Consider the following 21,305-nt stretch of genomic DNA (forward strand, 5'->3'; position numbering starts at 1 on the left):
CAGGTGAGACTTTGGCACATTGATATTGGACTCCAGCGAGTGCAGGAGGATCGCCATAGTCTGGAAGTGGGGGACAACTGTCTGAGGTGAGCCTGCCTTCAACAGATAATTGTCGAGGTAGGGGGAAGACTGCAAACGCGGACGACTGTAGTTGTGCTGAACCATCAGTCATACTCTTGGTTAACACCTGAGGGGAGCTGGTAAGGCTGAAGGGAAGCATGGTAAACTGAAAGTGTTTGTTGCCCACCATGAGTTGCAGATAATATCTGTGGGTGAGCAGGACGGGAATGTGAAATATGGGCCCTGCAATTCATGGGCGTCCACTGCAAGAAAAGGTGTGAAAGCTTGCTGGCCTGGTAGCTAGGAGCGCATGGGCACAGTTGGAATCCACTTCTTTGGCCACAAAAGGTACAAAAGGGGAGACTGCGTTTACAACGCAGTCATTACATCACAGTTCCTATACAACACGTTGTTCAAACGCGATGCCTTTACAACGCAAGTCATTAGACCGACTTGCTGTAGGGGGGGCGCGCTAGAATTTGGAATAGTATAATTTACTATTCCAACACCATCCTGCGCAACAGTAGGGAAGGTGTTGGAACAGTAAATTATGCTATTCCTTAGGTTAGAGCACCCCCTACAGGAAGTTGATCTAATGACCTGCGTTGTAAAGGCATTGCATTCTAACAACGCGGTCATTGTAACGACCACGATGTCAAGGAACTGTGATGTACTATTTCAACACCTTCCCTACTGTTGCGCATTCTGGTGTTGGAATAGTAAATTATACTATTCCTAAGTCCAGCGCGCCCCCTACAGCAAGTCGATCTAATGACTTGCGTTGTAAGGATATCCTGTTCTAGCAACGCAATGTAATAGCATGCGATGTAAAATGCTATATTCGGACGAACAGCAGAATAGGGATAGAGAGGTGGCCGAAGAGGCCCAAGGACGTGGCTGCAACTCTGGCGTCTTTAAATGCTCTAGCACGGAGTCCACCTTCTTTCCGAACAGACCAGAGCCATCAAGGCGTATGTCCATTGGCGATGCTTGGACATCCCTGGAAAAGCCAGTGGTCCTCAGCCAGGCCTGGCGACGAAGGGTCACCGACCAATAAATCGCTTTGCACAGTGAGTTGGCGGTGTCCAGACCACAACGAATGGTGAACTGGACCACATCTCTCTCGACTGCAAAAGCCTGAGAAAGCTTGTTGGTTGCCTCCTCCAAGACCATTGGCAGCAGTTGCGCAACAGTCCCAGATTGTGTGGGAGTAACGGCCCAAGAGGCATGCCATGTTCACCGAACGCAGTGCTGGACTGGCGGAGGAAAACATGCTCTTGCCAAAATGTATCCAGCCTTTTTGACTCCCTATTTGGTAGAGTGGAAGAGAAAGCACCTGGGTTAATTTGGGGGATGGATGCCTGGACCACCGAGTTCTCTAGAGTGGGATGCTAGGTGAGGAAACTGGACTCCCCTGCAATGGGGTAGTGGACAATTGCCCTGTGTACAGGAGCCCCTGTGCAGATCTTGGACCTGGCCCCGAGGACAACTCTGGGAGGGCTTCATTAAAGTGGAGCAAGGGTTCAGAGTGGGCAGTACCCGGCTGAAGCACCTCTGTCAAGAAGTTCATCTTGATGCCACTGTGGGAAACTGAAGTTCCAAGACCTCAGACTCCCTATGCATTCCCATAACGAAAGAGGGCCCCCTCCTCCATAGCTGCAGTCTGATGAGGTGTCGAACCTGCTGGAATCCACCAGATCTTCATACCAGCTGTCCTCTGTATCACTAAATGGGTGACAGTATTCATCAGGGACGCAATACCCCTACCATTCACCCAGTGTACCGGTCCGGTCATATATAAGGCCCTGGCTCCAACCATGAAGGCATGGCGCGAATCCTGCTCAGTGTCTGAGTTAAGGACGATGGGGATGGCAGAATCGATGGGTGTTAAGGTCTCAGTCTCACAGGAAGCACTGCTCTGGATCCATTGGGCCGACTCATGCCGAGGCTGTACCCACCAGCAAAAATCCAGTAGGAGCCCCTGCCGAACCCATGTGATCCGACAGCGCTCCAGAGGGGTTGGACCACTCAAACATTAGGTTCCTATCGGCTCAGAACTACTCACGTAGTTGGTCGGGGTCACTCCGGCTCTGGGAAAATTGAGGAAGCACAGAGCTAGCCCTGGTTGGGGTTCTGTAGAGGCGCAGGGCCTGGAGTACCTACACTCATCCAAAGATTCGGACAGATTGTTAGGAGTCAAAGAGCTCTTAGGGTTACCCAATGAAGACTGGGACAATTACCATAGGGGGCCGAGCGAGAGGTCCCAGGGCCTTCCATGCAACCGGGAACTTGACTGTCACAGGGTTGCCGAACGTCGGGTGGGGAGGAGCTTGAGGGAGCACTTCCTAAGCGTCTTCGGGTGCATGATGTGGCAATCCTCACAGGCCTTTTGAGTCATAGTCCTTCTCGAGGCGCATAGGCATACAAAGTGGGGGTCTGCCACAGATATCTTGTTGTGACAGGTGCCACATGGTTTGAAACTAGCAGGTTTCTTGGGAAACATCCCGGTCACACCAGGAGAATGGATTTTTTCTCTAAAATAGTCAACAAAACATTAAAAAAAATGCTAGTCAAAAAGTGACTGAGGGGGTAGTTCTTTATGGATCATCACTATGTGGTGTGGAAAGGAAAGAACGGACATCAGCGTGCTGAGGTGGTGTCTATATAGATACTGCAGATGTCACTTCCGGTGCGGACGATGCCAACGCAGAACCGAACACCACCACGAACCTACGCTGAGGTACTGCTCAAAAATATCCAGATGTCGTCTGACGCCCAAGGATAATTCTAAGGTAAAGAATCTGCTGTTAGAAGTCTATCAGACTGCGTCACATTTAAAATGATAATGGTCATCCACTATGAAACTCAGAGGTGTTACAATAGCACAGTGTACAAGGACACAAGAGTAAGCTCACTCAATTAACTACAGAGAATTATTTTGCGCTATATAGGAACTGCGCATTAGCAATGCTAACTTCCTAATCTGTACTACATTTGTTGCAGAGAAATATGTGAAGAATCCGCCAACATTAATTTTACACAAGGCAGTGTTTGGAGTACACACTTTGGAGTAGGCATATTTCTTTTTAAATGAAATTATCAAGTTTATATTCTTTAAATGGCAAGTAGATAAGTGTAGATACTTACTAGTTTTAAAAAATGATGATGATTGAGTTCTAGTTCAATGGTCAATAGCACTACATTGAAAGGAAGTCTCCAAACCTTTAAGGAAATCTGATATTGTCTACCTGCAGTTGCAAGTGAAAATTATTTTTAAATTGTACTTTTTTTTTAACTGGGTTATTAACAGCCACAACCCCTGTATTGCTCTCTATTTGTGGTCTACAAGTGGGTCTATGCAGGAATTATCTCAACCAATGTAAAGGCAAGCATGGTTCGAAAATCAAATTATTTCTTCTCTGGCGGGTAGTCAGGACTTAAGCAAACATGTGCCTTGGTATGCTTTTTAGGGGTCCCTGGCAAACCATTACATGAGGCCACTCCATGATACCAAAACTTTGTTATTTTGACTTCAATTTTTTTTTTTAAATGGTCTTGCAATAATCAAACATTTGTAAATGAACCTTCCTTTTGAGACAGCTTCAGCAGGTGTTAAGGTGAAGGAAACACCTTTACTTTGCATAGTATGACGGCATGTTACCACCACACTTTTAAGGTTTTACAATAATTTGGGGGGTAGAAGGGAGAGATGGCAGTGAATGGGTAGAATGACAAAGGCAAACAAGGACCAGAGTGACAGCTGCCTCAGAACTCCAACAAACAGCTCCTCTGGCAGTGAAGCTGCAGAAATGGGGACAGAGGGATCACTTAGCCTGCAATTAGAGTGGATTTCCTAGTGAATGTGAAATGAATACCACACACCCCACAGGAGGATCATGAAGCCAGCAGAAGTTGTTACAAGAAGGGTGGTCACCAGTATGATGTGCAACGGATGACAGTGCTTTATATAGGTACAGTAAGCCTGCAGGGTGTTTAGGAGGCACAACAACAAGAGGTGTTGTTTGGCTGGCACCACGTGACGTGAGCATCAAGCTGAACAATTAGCAGACACCAGGCAAGATGCAGAGGCTTGGCATAACCAGAAGTGTGGAGTGGCATAAAGAACTTGTAAACTGTTACAACTATAGCTCAGTGACCAGCTGAACAAAGAATTATTTTCAAGCAAGCCAATGATGGTTGACAAATCGGAAGAGCCATAGTTAAAGGTAAATGTTTTTCATACCGACCACTGAATCCTTTGTCGATTTATTATTTTAAAATGATATAAAGCAGTGATTACTTGGGATGATCAGGAATACATGGGACAGTGTCTGCAATACAGCCTATTCAACCTGTGGCTTCTCCATGCTCTGTAAAATAAATTGCTGATGAAAGTGTGTAATGCTCTAAGTTAGGGCCACAGCATCAATGAATTCACTTGAGGGCCTGCGGATTGTCAAAACCCATGGAACAGCAAGAACTAACTCTCTTGAAAAACACTGTTGGTTCCTATATTTTAACCCTTGAAACAATCTACTTAAGAATACAGCCTTTTCAGAAATGGGATAGTTAAGTGACAACAAAAACCAGCATTGTCTCAAGGATATGAATTCCTTGTACGGTGATGTACGTTTTGGAGCTCAGCTGAAATTTAACTGGGAGGCTACAGTGGTAATGATACCTGATAGTTGAGAGGAAAATATTTAACTACTCTGAAAACGTCGGTGAGTTCTGGTGAAACAATCACAGCCAGAACAAGCTCACAAGTCACCAACAGGTGGTCTTAAATTACAGGTACTTAATGATGCAATTTACTTGGGATTGTAATGAAGCAGACATGAGCTTTGTATTCACTATCTCCCAAGTCTGATCAGATCATCATAAAAAGTATAATCTGCAAGAAAGCCCACCATTAAAGGAGCAGAGACTATCAGTTCTAACTCCGGACTGCTTTACCGCTAAACAATGCACACCAGTAGATAAATGCCTAAAAAATAAAAGTGTTCTGGAAACACATATAAAGGACGTAAAGTGTTTGGGAACATGCAAAACTACAACCTCCTCTACATCTTTGTGAAAGTACAACATTTTAACACCTTTACGCAATCCAGTGGAATAACAACAGATAAATGCTCTAATATCCCAAGATCCAGAAAGGCAGTTGCTTAATGTGGAGCCTTGAGTGGCAGGGCTCTTGACTACTTCTATCATAATCAGTTTCACAATATTGATATTATTTGAGATACATAACTATTAAAAAAAAATACAATCAAATAAAAAAAGAGCAATGGCTGAAATTAAAACATTTTAAAACCATAAAATCAGCGTTTGGAGTGGCCACCATTAAACACTTCTATTCAGCTCACATGGACAGCATCAAAAATCCGAAAAGACAAAGCATCTATAAAAGAGTTGAAAATGCTGTAGGTCTCAACGTAACTTGACCTATGCTTATATGTCCTATTGAAGAGCTGGGCCAATGCAAAGCCTACTTCTAGGTTTATCTGTACCTAGTGATTTAGCAATTTCTTCAAAAACTGACAGCACACCCTTAGTTGTTAAAACCTATGGTGTTGAAGTCCTTCACATTGAATTTTAAGCGAGCAAAACAAATAATCTTTAACAGTCTGCAATTACCAATTCCTATACGCATAAAGATGGCCTATTCCACAAACCTACCTTGATGTTGAGGGAAAGCTGGTCGATATGTAACATGGTGTACATTTTACCAGGGATCAGTTGATATAGGGCTGAAATGTATAGCCATTATGTCCGACAAGGTCTGTTTCCAAACTAAGCCATTCACCAGGAACAATGAACTACCTTGACCAGGGACATGTTCCTTTGTAAGTCACTGTAAAGGAGCTTGATTTTTTACTAGATCCAACATTATAACAGAACCTGGGCGGTCACAAGCTAAGGTCAATTTGTGACTTACAAAAACTACCTGAAACAAAAGCTGCAGAGTCACAGTCTTGCCCAAAACAAAATAGGTCTGACTTCAGCTTGTTCCTCCACCAGGCATATCCATCTTTCTGCTACCACTGGGATCAAAGGAGTACTCTGCTATTTGATCTAGAGTGCTGGCTTCCTCAGGGCAATAAAATCGATCCACTGGTGTTATAAGAAATGTTTTCTGTTAGGCCCAAAGAACAAAGTCCACTGTAACAGTAATGTAACTTTAAATCCTCGTGGCAGTTATTCAAACTTTGATCAGTAGGTTCCTCGCGCTCAGAATAGATAACCCCCTTTAGCCTCTGAGCGAGGCACCTGCAGTTGCGGGTTAAGTTTGTTGGGAAACATGCTCTGGACAAAGTTTATGAGAATTGGCTGTGGGTTGGGCCACGGGACGATGATTCACTGCATTACTTTGAGGCGCCAGGGCTGTCACGGAGAAACCTGCTGACTGAAGTTTGATTGTTAACTGCTACGGGGATTCAAAGTTACATTACTCTTACAGTGAACTTGCTCTTTGCACCTCACCGAAGAGATTTCCTATAACACTAGTGGATCGATGTTATTGCCTTGAGGAAGCCTTTGTAAGGAGAAACGCGCTCAATTAAAGAAAGACAATGAATCTTTGCTTTGTTTCTGGGCTCAGGGAACTAAGGCTCCAACCTCAGGGGTCCAGAAACTTGTCTTGTGGTGGCAGGCTGGTATTTACCAGTCCGGAAACCCACCAGAGCCTGGTCGTTTTTCAGGGGGCATTTCTAAGATGCCCTCTGACTGCATGGTATAATAAATCCCACACTGGCATCAGTGTGGGTTTATTTTGCTGAGAAATTGATACCAATCTTCCCAGAATTCAGTAAAGCCATTATGGTGCTGTTGAGTTCGTAATGAAACGCTCAGACCATATACTCTTGATATCTTTACTGCCCTTACAATGCCTAAGAACGGACTTGGACACTGTAGGGGTACATGGCTCATGCAACTGTACCCTCAGCAGTGGTATAGTCCATCCAGCTAGAGGGGTGTCTTACCTATACCATAGGCAGGGGGTTGCAGGCATGGCACACCGTGTGCCATGTCGACTCTTCAACTTTCTCTGCACCAAAACACGCAGCCTGCAATAGCAGTGTGTGTGTTAAGGTACAGGACCTCAAAGGGTGGCCTTAGACGCCTTCCCTGGTCGCAGTGCCCTTGGTACCCATGGTACCTTTTACAAGGGACTTACATGTGGCCAGAGATGTGCCAATTGGGGGTAAAAAGGTACAGTTTTATTAAAGAACACAGGCCCTGGGAACCTGATTTGCAGGGACCCATGCACATCAAGTCAAAGTGCATCAGAAATCTGTCAAAAAGTGAAGGGGTTACTGCAACAGAAACCCAGCTTCTTACAAGTCTATCTTGTCTTGCTGTGTTTGGTTCCTTTTGCCAGTGGGCATGGCACATGGAGTAACAGTAGCAAATGTCTAGTTGCTTTATTGGGCCTAATAGCCACTTAGTCTTGTACTCCAAGATTGCTCACACGTTTGGACCTACGAGATCTTCACATCCTTCCACACTATTGACTAGTTGTGTCAATTCTCTTCCTCCTGCTACATTTTTAGCTGGGCCTTCCCTCCATGCTGCCAAGCTCTGGACTCAAATTTTATTCAGTATATTCATTAGATAGTTCTCATGAATCACGCTTAACCTCCTCAGCCGTTCCTAAAGCTCCACTGCGGCCAGAGGGTCCCTTGATGCCTTGGAGATTAAGTTTGTGGTCTGTGACGTACATCAAACAATAACCAGCGATAGTGCATTGATAATTTTACTTTCAGCTTCAAAAGTAGTCTTTGTTTTGCTTCTAAACCCCCCTCCCGCCCTTATTCCTTATTGCGGGAGCTGCCCATTGCATTTTGTACACTGATGCAGGAAAGGTGTGTCACACTTCAACTCCCTTTACACCACTTTGTTGCTATGTATTTAATGTGTTAATAGATATATTGCGTCTCCACACACTACTTGTTACAAAAACATCAAATGTACATGTAGTTGGATATACTCATTATGGAAAATATTGGGTTAATGGTATAAAGCAGTCTCTCTCCCCCCGGTATTTAACGCTTTGAGGTTAATTCACCTATGTATACTGAGGTGTCCAGTTATCTCATCCTCACATCCGGACCTTCCCACAACCCATATTTCGAGTTAGGACCTTATTACAAGACTTGCCAATCTGATCCCTGCAACATTATACATACCCTAGTTAGTTTAGTGCAGTCAGTCCCCACTCCGTAAACTTCCTATATACTCAAGACGCTTTCTCTGTCCACACTCACCATCTTATGCTGCAAAAGTTGACAGCAGATAACTGTAGGTCGTTACAAAAAGAACAAATAACTATAAAATAATTACTTACCAGCATTCCTTCAGTGGCATCCTGTCCAACCACGCTGCAGATATCTCCAAAATTGGCTGCACACACCTGGTAACAATTATTTATGCACATTAATTTCATATCGGACATTTAGCAAAAGAAGCTTTTAACTTCTGGAAAGAACCATCTATTCATCAGATAAAAGACTGTTTATCACAGGTTCTGTGGAGACATCTGTAGACCATTATTTTAGTAGAGTTAAACTGTTAAGGTGTACCTTCAAAAATGCACTTTGTATGTTTTAATGAGTGTGCAAAGCATGTGATCTACAGCTAAACATGTTGCAAACGCTTTGATGTTAAGGCCAAATAAGTCTCTGTCAGATATCACCGCTTGTAAACTAACACAATTTAAGCAAAACAATGATGTACCAAGACACAATAAATGTGTTTTAGAATGTGCCACACAGCTCTACAAGTCAGACAGTTGAAATGTACACAGGCTTTAGGTGGTGTTGCGCCACACAAAATGCAATGCTGTTGGCAGGTTGCCGGCCTCTAGTCTTATTGGGGAGGGATCAGGTTTTGTGAACAATCAAACATCCAAGAAGGTGTGCCTAGTAAACCATGAAATCAATCAACAAAGATAATGATTTCCCCAAGGTAGAAGCTGCATAGGCTTCGGATCTTCAACACCAAAGAAAGGGTGATCACTGGGACATAAGACGAGATGTGGATTTTAGCATGGAAAGCCCTTGTGGGGAGGAAAAGTGGCTCTTTAACACCAGAGTGTCTATGTTTTTGGTGGGTTATGTTTTCAGATTGCCCCTCTGAGTAGTCCATAGGGACCTCGGGCCTAGTCCAATCACTAACATCAAAGTCAGTGTTGACTGAAATTTATTACGCAGGTCATGCTAGTCCACACAAAACACCTTCCTTGGTTGACAAGTCTGTTGTAAAGCAGAGGAACATAATTAAATGTAAGAGGCTGGTAAGAGCGATAAATCTCAGGATGCGAACCAAGATTCTTGAAGAATGGTGAACTATGAACATTACTGCAGTGTAAACAACACACCTTTTTACACAAAGTTTTTGATGCCACAGCGATCCATTTTTAACTAAGTGTTTAAAGCTAACACAGAAATAAGATTGTTAGGAGAGCGAAAAAGCACAACAATATTTTTAACTGAAAAAGTTCACAGTGAAAAATACATAAGAAAACGTAGCAGATCTCAAAATATTGAATGATGCCTTTCAAGTCAGTTAAGATATACATCTGCTCCAAGAGCATGGCATAGCTTTTAACACCTCTTGGAGATATTGCGGGAGTCGAAAATTCCTCAACGCATGTCTGTTATGGCAAAATAACTGTCAACTCCAGTTAGGCAATCACGCTCCCTTTGTAAGTAGAAGGGAACACCCTCCATGTACTAAATTTTATTGCATACAACCTTGGCCTTTAATGCTGCAGCATAAATCAGAAAACAAACTAAATGTTCCATAGTAATGTTTCCGTAAGTCCAGTATAATATATCAAAACCTAAAGTGTTCAACATGGAAACAGACAGTGAAAGAACTGCTGCAGTCAGACTCTCGGAAAGGAACACCTGCATCCGTAGGATATTCTTGACGAGTATCCTCTTGGGTCTTGCTGTGTACAAAGGTGGAGGTGGGGACATATACCAGGCACATCCCATTTTAGGACCAAAAGCATGCATGCCTCTGATAGAAGCTTCACAGACAAAGAAACAAAGAAACACTGCAAGGCTATAACACCCACTTGGGTGTCGAGGACATCGCCTCATGAGGCAAGTCAGGATTAAATGTGCACTTTAAAGGTGCCCCCTCGAAAATGACATTTCCTTTTGAACTTGGGCGAGCAGTGATATTAAGGCGGTAAGCAATAATATTGAGGGCTTGGCTTGAGGCGTCAAGATGGTGGTCGCACTCTAAGAGCTCTCCGGACCACCTCCGTCATCCGCCTTCCACCAGCCTGACCACAGCTGCCATCGGACCCTGTGGATACCTGCTGCGGCTCCCTGACTGTCCTGCCCTGCTCCGGTTTCCTCCTGAGGGGGTGCCCGATCGCTCTGTGCTCCGGCGGACGGCCCCCCTTCCTGAGGCCTGGCATGCCTACGGTGGGGGCCCCCGTCCTTAGGCCTGCAAATTCCGTCCGGGGGCTCTGAAGCATTGTGTGGCCGCCCTGGGACAGCCGAACGACCAGAGACGTCGGTGATCGGAACCAGAGGGGCATTGTGAGACGGACACGGCCTGGAGGAGCTGCGGGCGCTGTGTGAGGCCCGGCGCTGGGGCGACCTCTGAGGCGAGTGGCGGCCCGGAACCCTGGTGGCAGCCCGGTGAGTGGCCCCATGAGTATTGTGCCGGCGGCCGGAGGGGTTGGGCTTTCCTCCGGCCTCCCTCAGGCCTCTTCCTCGGCCCCGAGAGGCCCGCGCCGACCTGGAGCGCTGCCGCAGCGGACCCCCGTAGAGCGAGGCTCCGGCTCTCGGCCTGCGAGGCCTCGGAAGACGGCTGCAACCTGTATGCACCACGGGCGCTGCATGAGGCCCTACGTTTGAGGTGGTCTGCGGAGCGGATGGCGGCCTGAACCCCTGATGGCGCACCGTGAGTGGGGCGCCTATCCATTCGTGCTAGCTGCGGTGTGAGGGGGGGATCGGCCACCACATCGGGTGGCGGGCTGTGCCGCTGCACCCCCCCCCCCCTCCTGGTCGCCGATGTGGGGACTGCTGGTGTGGCCGGGAGGACGACCGGGGTGTCAGAGAGCTGGACCTCCCTTATGCTGTTGTGACGCCTACCCCTCTGCTTGGAGGTGGTGGACTGCCTGGCTCCACGACTTGACCTGCGGCCTGGCTGGCCCCACGCCATCCCCGGGCGGCTGCTGCTGTCATGCTCCCTGGGACAGGAGGCCCTGCGCGAACTGAGGTGCAGCCTGCGCGCCACGCCCCGCACCATTGCTGGGTGCCCTCTCGCCTGCTGTGTGCCCCGAGATATGCCGGATTGGAGGTAAGCGGCGCTGTTGCCTTCATTGGGTTGCGCGGGACTGCTGGCCCGCGACTGTCTTGCAGTTTCTGGGAGTGAGTCGCGGGAACCTTGACGCAATGCGACCCCCTCACTACCTGAACTGCTACCTGACCTGCGAAACACACTGACTCTCATAGTCACAGGGGCTCCTCGACCGGCTCCGGGCTCGCTGCTGTGAGGGCCTGCACCTCTCCGCTGTCTGCGGACAAGGTACTGCGCTACACGTATCGTTGGTCCTCCCCTCTCTTCCTCTCCGCGGCAATGGGCAGGAATTGCAACACTCAGACCCCCACCCCCCCGAACCAAACAAAGATGGACCAATTCACCACGTCCGGCCGAGATCCCGGGGCTGGGCCTCCTCCTGCCCCATGGGCCACCGAGGGAGACCTCTCCACTATCCTGCAGGCGATAAGCGCGTCCCAGGCCTCGGTGGAAAGCAAGATCGGGGAAGTGAGGGGGGACATGGCCCGGATTCGGCAAGACCTCCGGAATGCCATGGCACGTATTGCCGAAGCGGAATTACGCATCTCCACGGTGGAGGAAAACGTGGGCGCCCTCAAGTCCCAGGTGGCCCGACTTCAGACGCAGACTTTGGAGTTATACCGCAGGGCAGAGGATGCTGAAAACAGGGCCCGGAGAAACAACCTGCGCCTCCTGGGATTCCCGGAGGGGGTGGAGAAGTGCCGCACCGACACCTTCATTGAGGCCTGGGTCCGCTCCTGGATGCCCAAAGAGAAACTCTCCCCCTGGTTCGCGGTGGAACGGCTCACCGCTCTTTTGCTCCTAAACCCCCTCCTGGAGCCCCGGCTCGTCCCATCATCCTTCGAATCTTCAACTTCCGGGACAGGGACGCAATTCTTGGGATGGCCAGGGAACTGGGTCCATTGCTCTTCCAGAACTCCAAAATCATGGTATTCCCGGATTATTCCAGAGAGGTTCAGACTCTGCGCCGGTCCTACGACGAGCTCAAGCAAAAACTCAGGGCTAAGGGACTTCGCTACGGCCTCCTCTTCCCAGCACGTCTCAAGGTGTTCTTCCAGGATAAGACATTCTTCTTTGACACCCCCCAGGAGGCATGGACCTGGCTCACGGAGGAACGTCCCCTCCTGCCTGGTGTAGCCCCTCCCCTGCCCGTAGATCATTGGTGCAGCAGACCCACGAGGCGCCCAAGGCTCAGATGCCCCGAACTAGATCTCGAAGACGGGGCAACCGCCGGGGAGGAGGTTCCCATTCGCCGGGGGCGCAGCCCTGGCGATCCCAGACTCCGCCCACAAATCAGGGAGAATCTTCCTCCACCTTGGCCTCCTCCTTGATTGATATGGGAAGTATCCACAGGTCGGGCGTGAATCTGCAAAAGGCCTTATTGGACTCAGACCTGTCCGGGAGTCCCGTGATCCGTAGCTCTGGTGGAGAGGAGGGAGTGTAACCGACGCTGCAGACTGGACAATTAACACTCCACATGTCACTACTTTCTACAGCGGGTTTGCTCTTGAACCTGTGAGCGGGGTCCTACCTGGATCCACTGGATGGCCCGATCAAAGGTCCATCCTTTCAATGCAGTGCAGGGACTGCTTCATTGTGTTCACCTGATGCTTATCGCTTTTTGCATTTTGTCTTTTCAGCAGTTGGCATTCATCCATATACATGGAGGGGGGTCCACTTTAGCCACGCTTCAGTTTTTTTTCTTGCTAACCGTTTTGGATTAGTGAATCGCCTCTTAGAGGGGTGGTTGGGGGCTTTACAGGGCGACAGATGCTTCCGCTTCAGAAGTGTAGGGTGGGGAAGTTGGGGCGGTGTGGGAGACCATTGTCTCTCTACAGTTTGTTATTTTTAGCCGCCTACGGGCCGCTGTTCGCGACGCCTACGGGCCGCTTGTTGCAGTTCTCCATAATAGCCTTCTCTCACGGGCAGGTCCACAGCAGACACACAGCTCATTGCCTCCACCACTTTGTTATTTTTGGCCGCCTACGGGCCGCCATCTGAAACGGCTGTGGGCCGCCATCCGAAACGGCTGCTGGCAGTCGTTCCCCCTCCGCTCTTTGGGCCTTCACCAGTGGCACACAGATCATAATTTCCGTTGCCTCCTCTCTGAGCATACATTTGGGTGGGTACCCCCCCCTCCGGCTGGATGTGGTCCCCTGTGGTTATCTGTCCCTCCCAACCCCATCCCTTCCGATGACATACACTCTCACTAGGCCCATCCACATCCTTTCCTAGAATGTCAATAGCCTCTTGGACCGCATCAAACGTACAGCTGTCCTCCGCGCTGCCAACCGCCACACACCTTCAAGAGACACACCTCCTGGGTACACAATGTAACTTCCTAGCCCGTTACGGCTTTGACAGGGTCTGGCACTCCGGCTTCACAAGGGGCCCCCGGGGGGGGGTGGCTATCTTACTTAGGAAAGGCCTTCCCTTTACCCTGGCTGCCGGCGAGACAGATGTACAGGGCCGATACGTAGTGGTCTCGGGTACTATGGAAGGACGCCCCCTAAACCTTCCATCTGCCCTCCTGCCTCCAACGCTTCGCCACCTCACACAAGTGATTTCCTCCCTTACGGTGGTTGGGGGAGACTTTAATGCTGTTCTGCAGCCCCTGCGTGATATGACAGGGACCCCGTCCGAGGCCCGCCTCACCTCTGCTAAATCCCTGTCAAGCTGGACCTCGGCCCTGGGTCTCTCTGACGCGTTGCGGGTTTGCCACCCCCGCAAAGATCAGTACACCCATACGTCTGTGTCCCACCATAGTCATTCCCGCATTGACCTTCTCCTGCTGCCGGCCACCGACTGCCAGCTGGTCTCAGGCGCCGCGATCCTTCCCAGAGGGATTTCAGATCATTCTCCCGTTTCCCTCCGGCTGGGGGTTCCTCTGACGGGTCCACAAGCGGTCGGGCGACTGAACGCCTGGTTCTTGCAGGACTCGGAATTAGTGGAGTCACTTGGCCAGGAACTCAATCACTATTTCTCCACCAATGCGGGATCGGTTCCCTCACCAGTCACACTGTGGGAGGCAGGCAAGACCGTTGTCCGGGGAGTGGCAAGGGGACTGGTCCACGCGAAGCGCGCGGCACAGAAGGTCCAGCTAGCACAGCTGGAATCCAGAGCGATATAGCTGGAAGCTGCCCAACTCTCAGGCGGGGGGTGGGGTGGGGTGGGGGGGACGATTCTTCCTGGCAATTGGCAGCGGTTCGAGAAGAGAACCGCCGAATCTCGCTGGAATCAGCCAAAATGCACTTGCGCTAGTCGGTAGCTCGTGTTTATGGGTGGGGGATAACGGCAAGCAAATCCACAACCTTGTGTCGTATCCCAAAGTCAACCGTTTTATTCCTGAGGTCCGCTCAAACAATGGAACCCCCCCCCCAAGTTACCTCCGCGGCCATAGCACAAACTTTTGCTACCTTCTATGCGCACCTCAACGCTGAGCAACCCTCAGGCGCTCCTCTGGCCGCTCTGATGGACGAAACTGGTACCAGACTACCTTCTCTCTCTCTCTCTCAGGAGACTGTGGACACTCTGGACCACCCCTTCACCCTGGAAGAGGTCCAGGACGCCATCTCCCTCCTACACCCCGGTAAAAAGTCTGGGCCCAACGGGTACCCTCAGGAATACTATGCGGCCTTCCGAGATATTCTGGCCCCCCACCTGCTGGATCTTTTCCACCATGTGGCCGAGACGGGCACACTCCCACCTGAGTCGGATTTGGCCACGATAGTGGTTATTCCGAAGACGCAGCTACCTTCCCGGAGTTGTGCGGACTACCGTCCGATCTCGCTGATCAACATGGAGATTAAGCTCTTCGCCACCGTATTGGCTCAGAGACTCCGACCCCTCCTGCAGGACCTGGTCCACCCCGACCAATGCGGGTTCATGCTGCATTAGTCGCCTCCACCTGGCCATGGCCCACCGGGAGCGGCTAACCCCATATCTAGCCCTCCTTTTCATAGACTTTGAAAAGGCCTATGACACGGTGAATTGGGACTACCTGTAAGATGTGCTGGGCAGGATGGGTTTCGGTCCATTGTTCCGCCATCTCATCAAGGGTCTCTACACCAACCCCCGAGCCCGTGTACTCATTAACGGAGAGCTCTCCGAGGCCTTCCCGATCGAAGGGGCACGCGTCAGGGGTGCCTTCTCTCACCACTCCTATTCGCGTTGGCGATGGAGCCCCTGGCATCGCTCATCCGACAGAACCCACTTATTCAAGGCCTGGGACTCGAGCCAAGTGGATAAGATAACCCTATACGCGGACGACATGCTGCTCTACCTGGCAGATCCCGAAAGTTCTGGCCCCAGGTGCTTGAAGGTTCTCTCGGATTTCGAGAGGGTCTCTGGACTTCGTTTTAACGCCGCGAAGTCCACTCTGGTCCAACTGCATCCCTCCAGAGAGTGTTACGACTGGCAGTCGGTTATCCCCCTTAGGAGGAACTTGGTCAAATACCTTGGCGTCTGGGTAGCTCTTATACCGGAGCTTGAGTGGGCCCTGAACGTCACGCCCTTGGTTGTCAGGATGAAGGCGGACCTCAAGAAGTGGCAGACCCTTCCCCTGAACCCCCTAGGCAGAAGTGCGCTCTTCAAAATGATGGTCCTCCTCAGTTTCCTTTATATACTGCAGAACATCACGGTCCACCTTCCGGGTAGTTGGTTTCGCGAGCTTGACTGAGTCCTCACCCGATTTCTCTGGGGAGGCGGGAGACCACGCGTATCCCTGGCACACTGTCGCATTCCCCCCTTTGACGGGGGTATGGGGGTGACCAATCTCCATCTCTACTATCTGGCCACGAAACTTATCGTCCTCCACGATTTGTATGCGGGCGGCTGGTCCGACCCTGCCTATCGTGTGGAGCTCACGGCGTTAGACTTTACACAGGTCCAGGCGCTCCTGTACGGTAGTCCAGTGCCACAGGCGATGGCCCCGATCACCAGGACGGTGTTTCTGGCCTGGCGCACGGCCCTACGGCACGTGGGATGGGACCGAAAACTAACTCGACAGACGCCGCTCTGGCATGGGTCCTGGTTGCGGGAGGTCTCGTCCCTGCAGGGGTTCTGTAGGTGGGACCTCATTGGAGTTTGAGTGCTCGGGGATGTCTGGGTGGGGGATCACATCCGTTCCTTCGCAGATCTGCAGCAGTTCCACGCTCTTCCCCATTCCCAACATTATCGATACTTGCAATTAAGAGACGCCCTGCCTACACGCATGTCTCACCTCCTGTCTCCCTTCCAGAATTCAGCGTGATGGGGGACCTGGGCAGAGGGGGAGTGTCCCGCATATATCGGTCCCTGGTGAATAATGGTCCCGCTTCCCTAGATCGGCTTAGGACCTGCTGGGAGGGTTGATTGGGCCCCCTAGAGGAGGCAGACTGGAGGGATGCCCTCATGGCGCCCAAACCCTTTACCACATCCTCCAAGCTGCGCCTGATCCAATGATACTACCTCCATGCGGCATACCTCACCCCGGCACGTTTATTCCAGGCCCGGTTGAGGCCCTCTTCAGCATGCCCACGATGTGCCTCAGCCCCTGCCGATTTCTATCACATGGTGTGGTGTTGTCCGGTGCTGGGGCCGTTTTGGAGGGGGGTGGAGCTTGAGCTTACGTAGGCCTTGGAATGGGAGGTTCCCCACGATCCAATGCATATGCTGCTGGGGGTCTTTGATGGCCTGGGTGGTTCTAGGATGGACAAATGTCTCTTGGGGACAGCAATGGCTGTGGCCAAAAGGGACATAGCAGCGCACTGGTCGCAGGCTAAGGCACCTACGGTGCAGAGATGGAGGAGGGGAGTGGACTGGTGCGGGATCCAGGAGGAGGACCTATTCGAGGCTCGGTGATGTCCTGGTCTATTCAACAAGGTGTGGGGTAAATGGTTTAATATGCGGTCACCATGACGTTCTGTCTTCCTTTTAATCTATGTTACACTTTAACCATCGTACAGACTGCTGTGTTATATATACTCTGATGGACCAACCTTATTTTTGTCATCAATCATCCCGGTCATCTTCCCTTTAATGTGTAATGAACTGCAACCAATGAATTTTTCTGTTCTTATTAAACCAATAAAGTTGATTATAAAAAAAGAAAAGGAATAATATTGAACTTTGTCCAGCTACAACATAAAAATACATTTGCAACACAACACCCAAAATACCTTGTACGGGGAAGAGGGTGAACAAAATACTTCACTCTGTATAGTCAAGCTTAAAAAAGTTTATGACCTGTTTTTAACAAAGTCAAACAATGTGGCATCTCAATTTCATAAGTCTTTATTTCGATTTAGAAATCATAAAAGACACAGTGAAGAGAGTGTGGCATCTCATATTTGTCTTGTTTAGATAACTGACTTTCTCGCAGAGTTTTATACTTTGATTTGTATTCATGCTTTTGTATTGTGTTTGAGTGCTCATATGATTAAAACTGGAGTTTCTGTGAAATGAATACAAATTAATACTTCTATAATGTAAAAATACATTTGTCAAACACAATGCCATCCAATAAGTCATGCTTTCTTCATGCTAATAATCACAGAAATGAACAGGGTGTGGGAGTAACGGAATTGTTCATGAACAAGGACCTTTTATGTCGCTTTGGTCTGTACTGTACCCCTCTCATTGTAAGTTGAACAGTTCCATAACGTCACACAAGCCTGAATAAAGCTCTATTCAAAATCATGCAGCTGCAAGCCAGTCCTGCTGGGTCTGGTTAAGAAAATAAAAAGCTTATTGATCACAAAAAGTAAAACTTTCAAACAGGAAAAAATAAGCTTAATACACCTAACCATGAAATGTGATGTCATTGCTAAGGTTAACTTCTACATGCATTCCAATGTGTCCCTTTCCCACATTCTCCTCCAGTTACTCGAGTCATATTGTTATTTACAAAAATGTACATAACCTTTGTTTATTACTTTTGAATGTTACTTTGCCATTTTATGGTCTTTTTCTTTCAATCTTTCAAGAACAATAGGGGACACTAGGATTCTCTGCCCTTTTACATGGGAAGAGATGCAGAATTGCTTTTCTCCCTCTCTTGAGACTGGAGCCTCCGGGCCTGTCCTCGCCACCACAGTTCTAGGTGGATTTAGGGTAATTATTATGCCCATTTGTCTTATGGTCTCCATCATGTCCTTATTCATCACCCAATGTACTAAAGTCTGTTCCTAATTCATTTTTAGGTGCCCCTCCTGGTCCTGATGAAGACCCACCTGTAAGGAGCAGAATTGTACTACACCAATCTTGGGTCGAAACACCAGCAATCTTTTATGTTTTGTACTGAATGTGGACAACCGTGATGGTTTCACGGTGTTCCCCTCGTTTGTCATTCGGTCTTCGTAAATAATTTAGCCTTGGTTAAGGCTGGATAGGCCTTTTTATGTTGTTGGATGCACGCACTTTCCACTGCCCTCCTATCACTCACTATCATTTCTGCACCTTGATGCACCAAACCCTTTCTGGCCCCTTCCCCCAATTCCTAGGGGGCACCTACACACTAAATTGTTTTGACTAATGTACTATGCTTAGAACATGATGCATTATATGTTCAGTATTATTAAATACTCTGAATATGTATAAATATTGTCTGTAATTAATTTATACGGTGATGTTGATATTGATACAATTGTTGGGCACCCCCTTTATTGTACCGCATTTCACCAAGGTCCCAGTGACTGCTTGGGTTTACCCCATTATTGTAGAACTGCCATTTGTGAAGCAGATTTGTGTCCCTACTATGGTGGTGGGCTGTGTGCACAAGCCACTAGCGTCCATGGCTTACCTATCCAGTGACCTCCCCATGGCCCTTATTACACATAAGGTGCATTTTACCAGTTTGCACCATAGCGCATCTTTAAATAGGTGCACCGTGCACAAACAGGGTAAATGGGCCCTTTTACAGAGTATGTGCAGACCCCCAGGGCAGCTGCAAACTCGTGCTACCCTGGAGGCTTCTTTAAACCCGCCCAGTGTTTCACTATGCAAGTCCTGCACATTGAGGGAGAATTAGAGATCCTTTGCAGGCGGGTGCAGTGAGTGATTGCACCCACCTGCAAGGGGATGTCTAGGGGAGGTGGGGTGAAGTGTCCATGAGACCACCTACCTTCCCTCTAGTGGGCTGTCATCAGGGCACACTGACGATTAAGTTATTTACCTTCGGTAACGCCTTATCTGGTAAAGACAGGTTCTAGCAGCAGATTCCTTACCATAGAATTCTACAGAGGCACCATACTGGATCAGGAAATACACAGCAGTACCTCTGTGCGCCAGTAGAGGGCGCTGGAGACTCCGTAGAGACATCATGCGCCAGATGGGATGTCAACTGAGTCCATATACGCCCTCCCCTGACATGCTGACATCAGTTTCTTCTGTGACTATTTTTCGCGCCATAAATGCGGAGCTACTTCTAGAAACTGCCATGTAGATAGTGTGCCAAAAAAAGAAGGAATATGCTACTTACCAGTATGCATCTGTTCTTGGCATAGAGGGCTGCAGAGTGGTACATTTATGAATAGATCGCCATCTGGTGTTGGGCTCGGATGATTGCACTTGTTTTTCTTCTGGAGAAGTCTTTGTCGTCATCGATGACTCCTCCTCTTGGTGTTAGTGCGCATGGGCATCGGCTCCATGCTTAGATTGTTTTGCCATAGTAGGGTTAGATGGAGTAGTGTAGTAGAATCATGTAAATAGAATTGGGATAGATGCACTGCTTAGTTTCGTGAGAAAGTTTTTTCCAAATGTGGTGTTTGTTCAAATGGTTTGCAGGTGCTCAGCCAGGTGGCGTCGAGTGCCCAACGGCGTCCGAAGATACAAATGAAAAAAGTGAGACCAGAGGGTCTCTGGTCTCATCCCTGAACTGGCACACCCATATTTGTCTTATAAAAATAAGACTTCCAAACATCAAGTTTCTTTAAAGTGACTTTATATTTTGCTTCATATATTTTCACTTAAATGTTCCAAACTTTTGTATCATATATTTTTCATTACGTTCTATGCACTTATTTTTCACACAAATAAAACCAGATTTTTATAAGACAAATATGGGTGTGCCAGTTCAGGGATGAGACCAGAGACCCTCTGGTCTCACTTTTTTCATTTGTAGTGTAGTAGAATACATAAAGATATGCCCATGTAAGTGTATCTAAATAAGATAATGTTGGGACAGACACAGGTTTCCGGGGAGGCAGGGAGGGCATGTACCACTCTGCAGCCCTCTATGCCAAGAACAGATGCATACTGGTAAGTAGCATATTCCGTTCGAGGCATATGGGCTGCAGATGGTACATTTATGAATAGATTGTACAGCAGTTACCTCCCTAGCGGTGGTCACCAGTGTCTGTCGCAACTGTTTGAAATAGAGTTTTTAATACAGCTTGGCCCACTCTGGCTTGTTGTGTAGCCTGCACATCAACACAGTAGTGCTTTGTGAATGTATGTGGTGTAGACCAAGTTGCTGCTCTACATATGTCATCTAGGGGAATGTTCCCTAAGAATGCCATAGATGCTCCTAGCTTTCGTGTAGAATGAGCTCTAGGAGGGACAGTTAATGTTCTCTTTGCTTTAATGTAACATATTTGTATACATCTTACAATCCATCTAGCGATGCCCGCTTTAGAGATAGGATTGCCCTTATGTGTTGGGGAAAATGCTACAAATAGTTGTTTAGTTTTCCTGAAGTTTTGTGTCCTTTCTATGTAGTACAAAATGGCTCTTTTGACATCTAGTGTATGTAGGGCCCTTTCTGCTACCGTCTGTGGCTTTGGAAAAAAGACTGGTAGTTCCACCGGCTGGTTGATGTGGAATGCTGAAATTACTTTAGGCAAGAATTTTGGGTTTGTTCTAAGAACCACTTTATTCTGGTGCAACTGTAGGAATGGTGCTTGTATTGTCAATGCCTGTAATTCACTTACTCTCCTGAGTGA

General features: G+C 48.4%; 1 protein-coding gene across 5 annotated transcripts in view; it reads right to left on the minus strand.

The window, feature by feature from the left end:
• Window positions 1-21,305, minus strand: part of PPP4R1 (protein phosphatase 4 regulatory subunit 1) — a 689,584-nt gene that overhangs the window by 345,718 nt on the left and 322,561 nt on the right. For all 5 annotated transcript variants that reach the window (XM_078688139.1, XM_078688143.1, XM_078688140.1 and 2 more), the window contains exon 8: window positions 8,408-8,473. In XM_078688139.1, the coding sequence (XP_078544265.1) occupies window positions 8,408-8,473 (66 nt within the window). The remainder of the gene's footprint in view (window positions 1-8,407; window positions 8,474-21,305) is intronic.

The sequence above is a fragment of the Lissotriton helveticus genome, chromosome 4_1 (genome assembly GCF_964261635.1).
Source record: "Lissotriton helveticus chromosome 4_1, aLisHel1.1, whole genome shotgun sequence".
NCBI classification, from domain to species: Eukaryota; Metazoa; Chordata; class Amphibia; order Caudata; family Salamandridae; genus Lissotriton; species Lissotriton helveticus.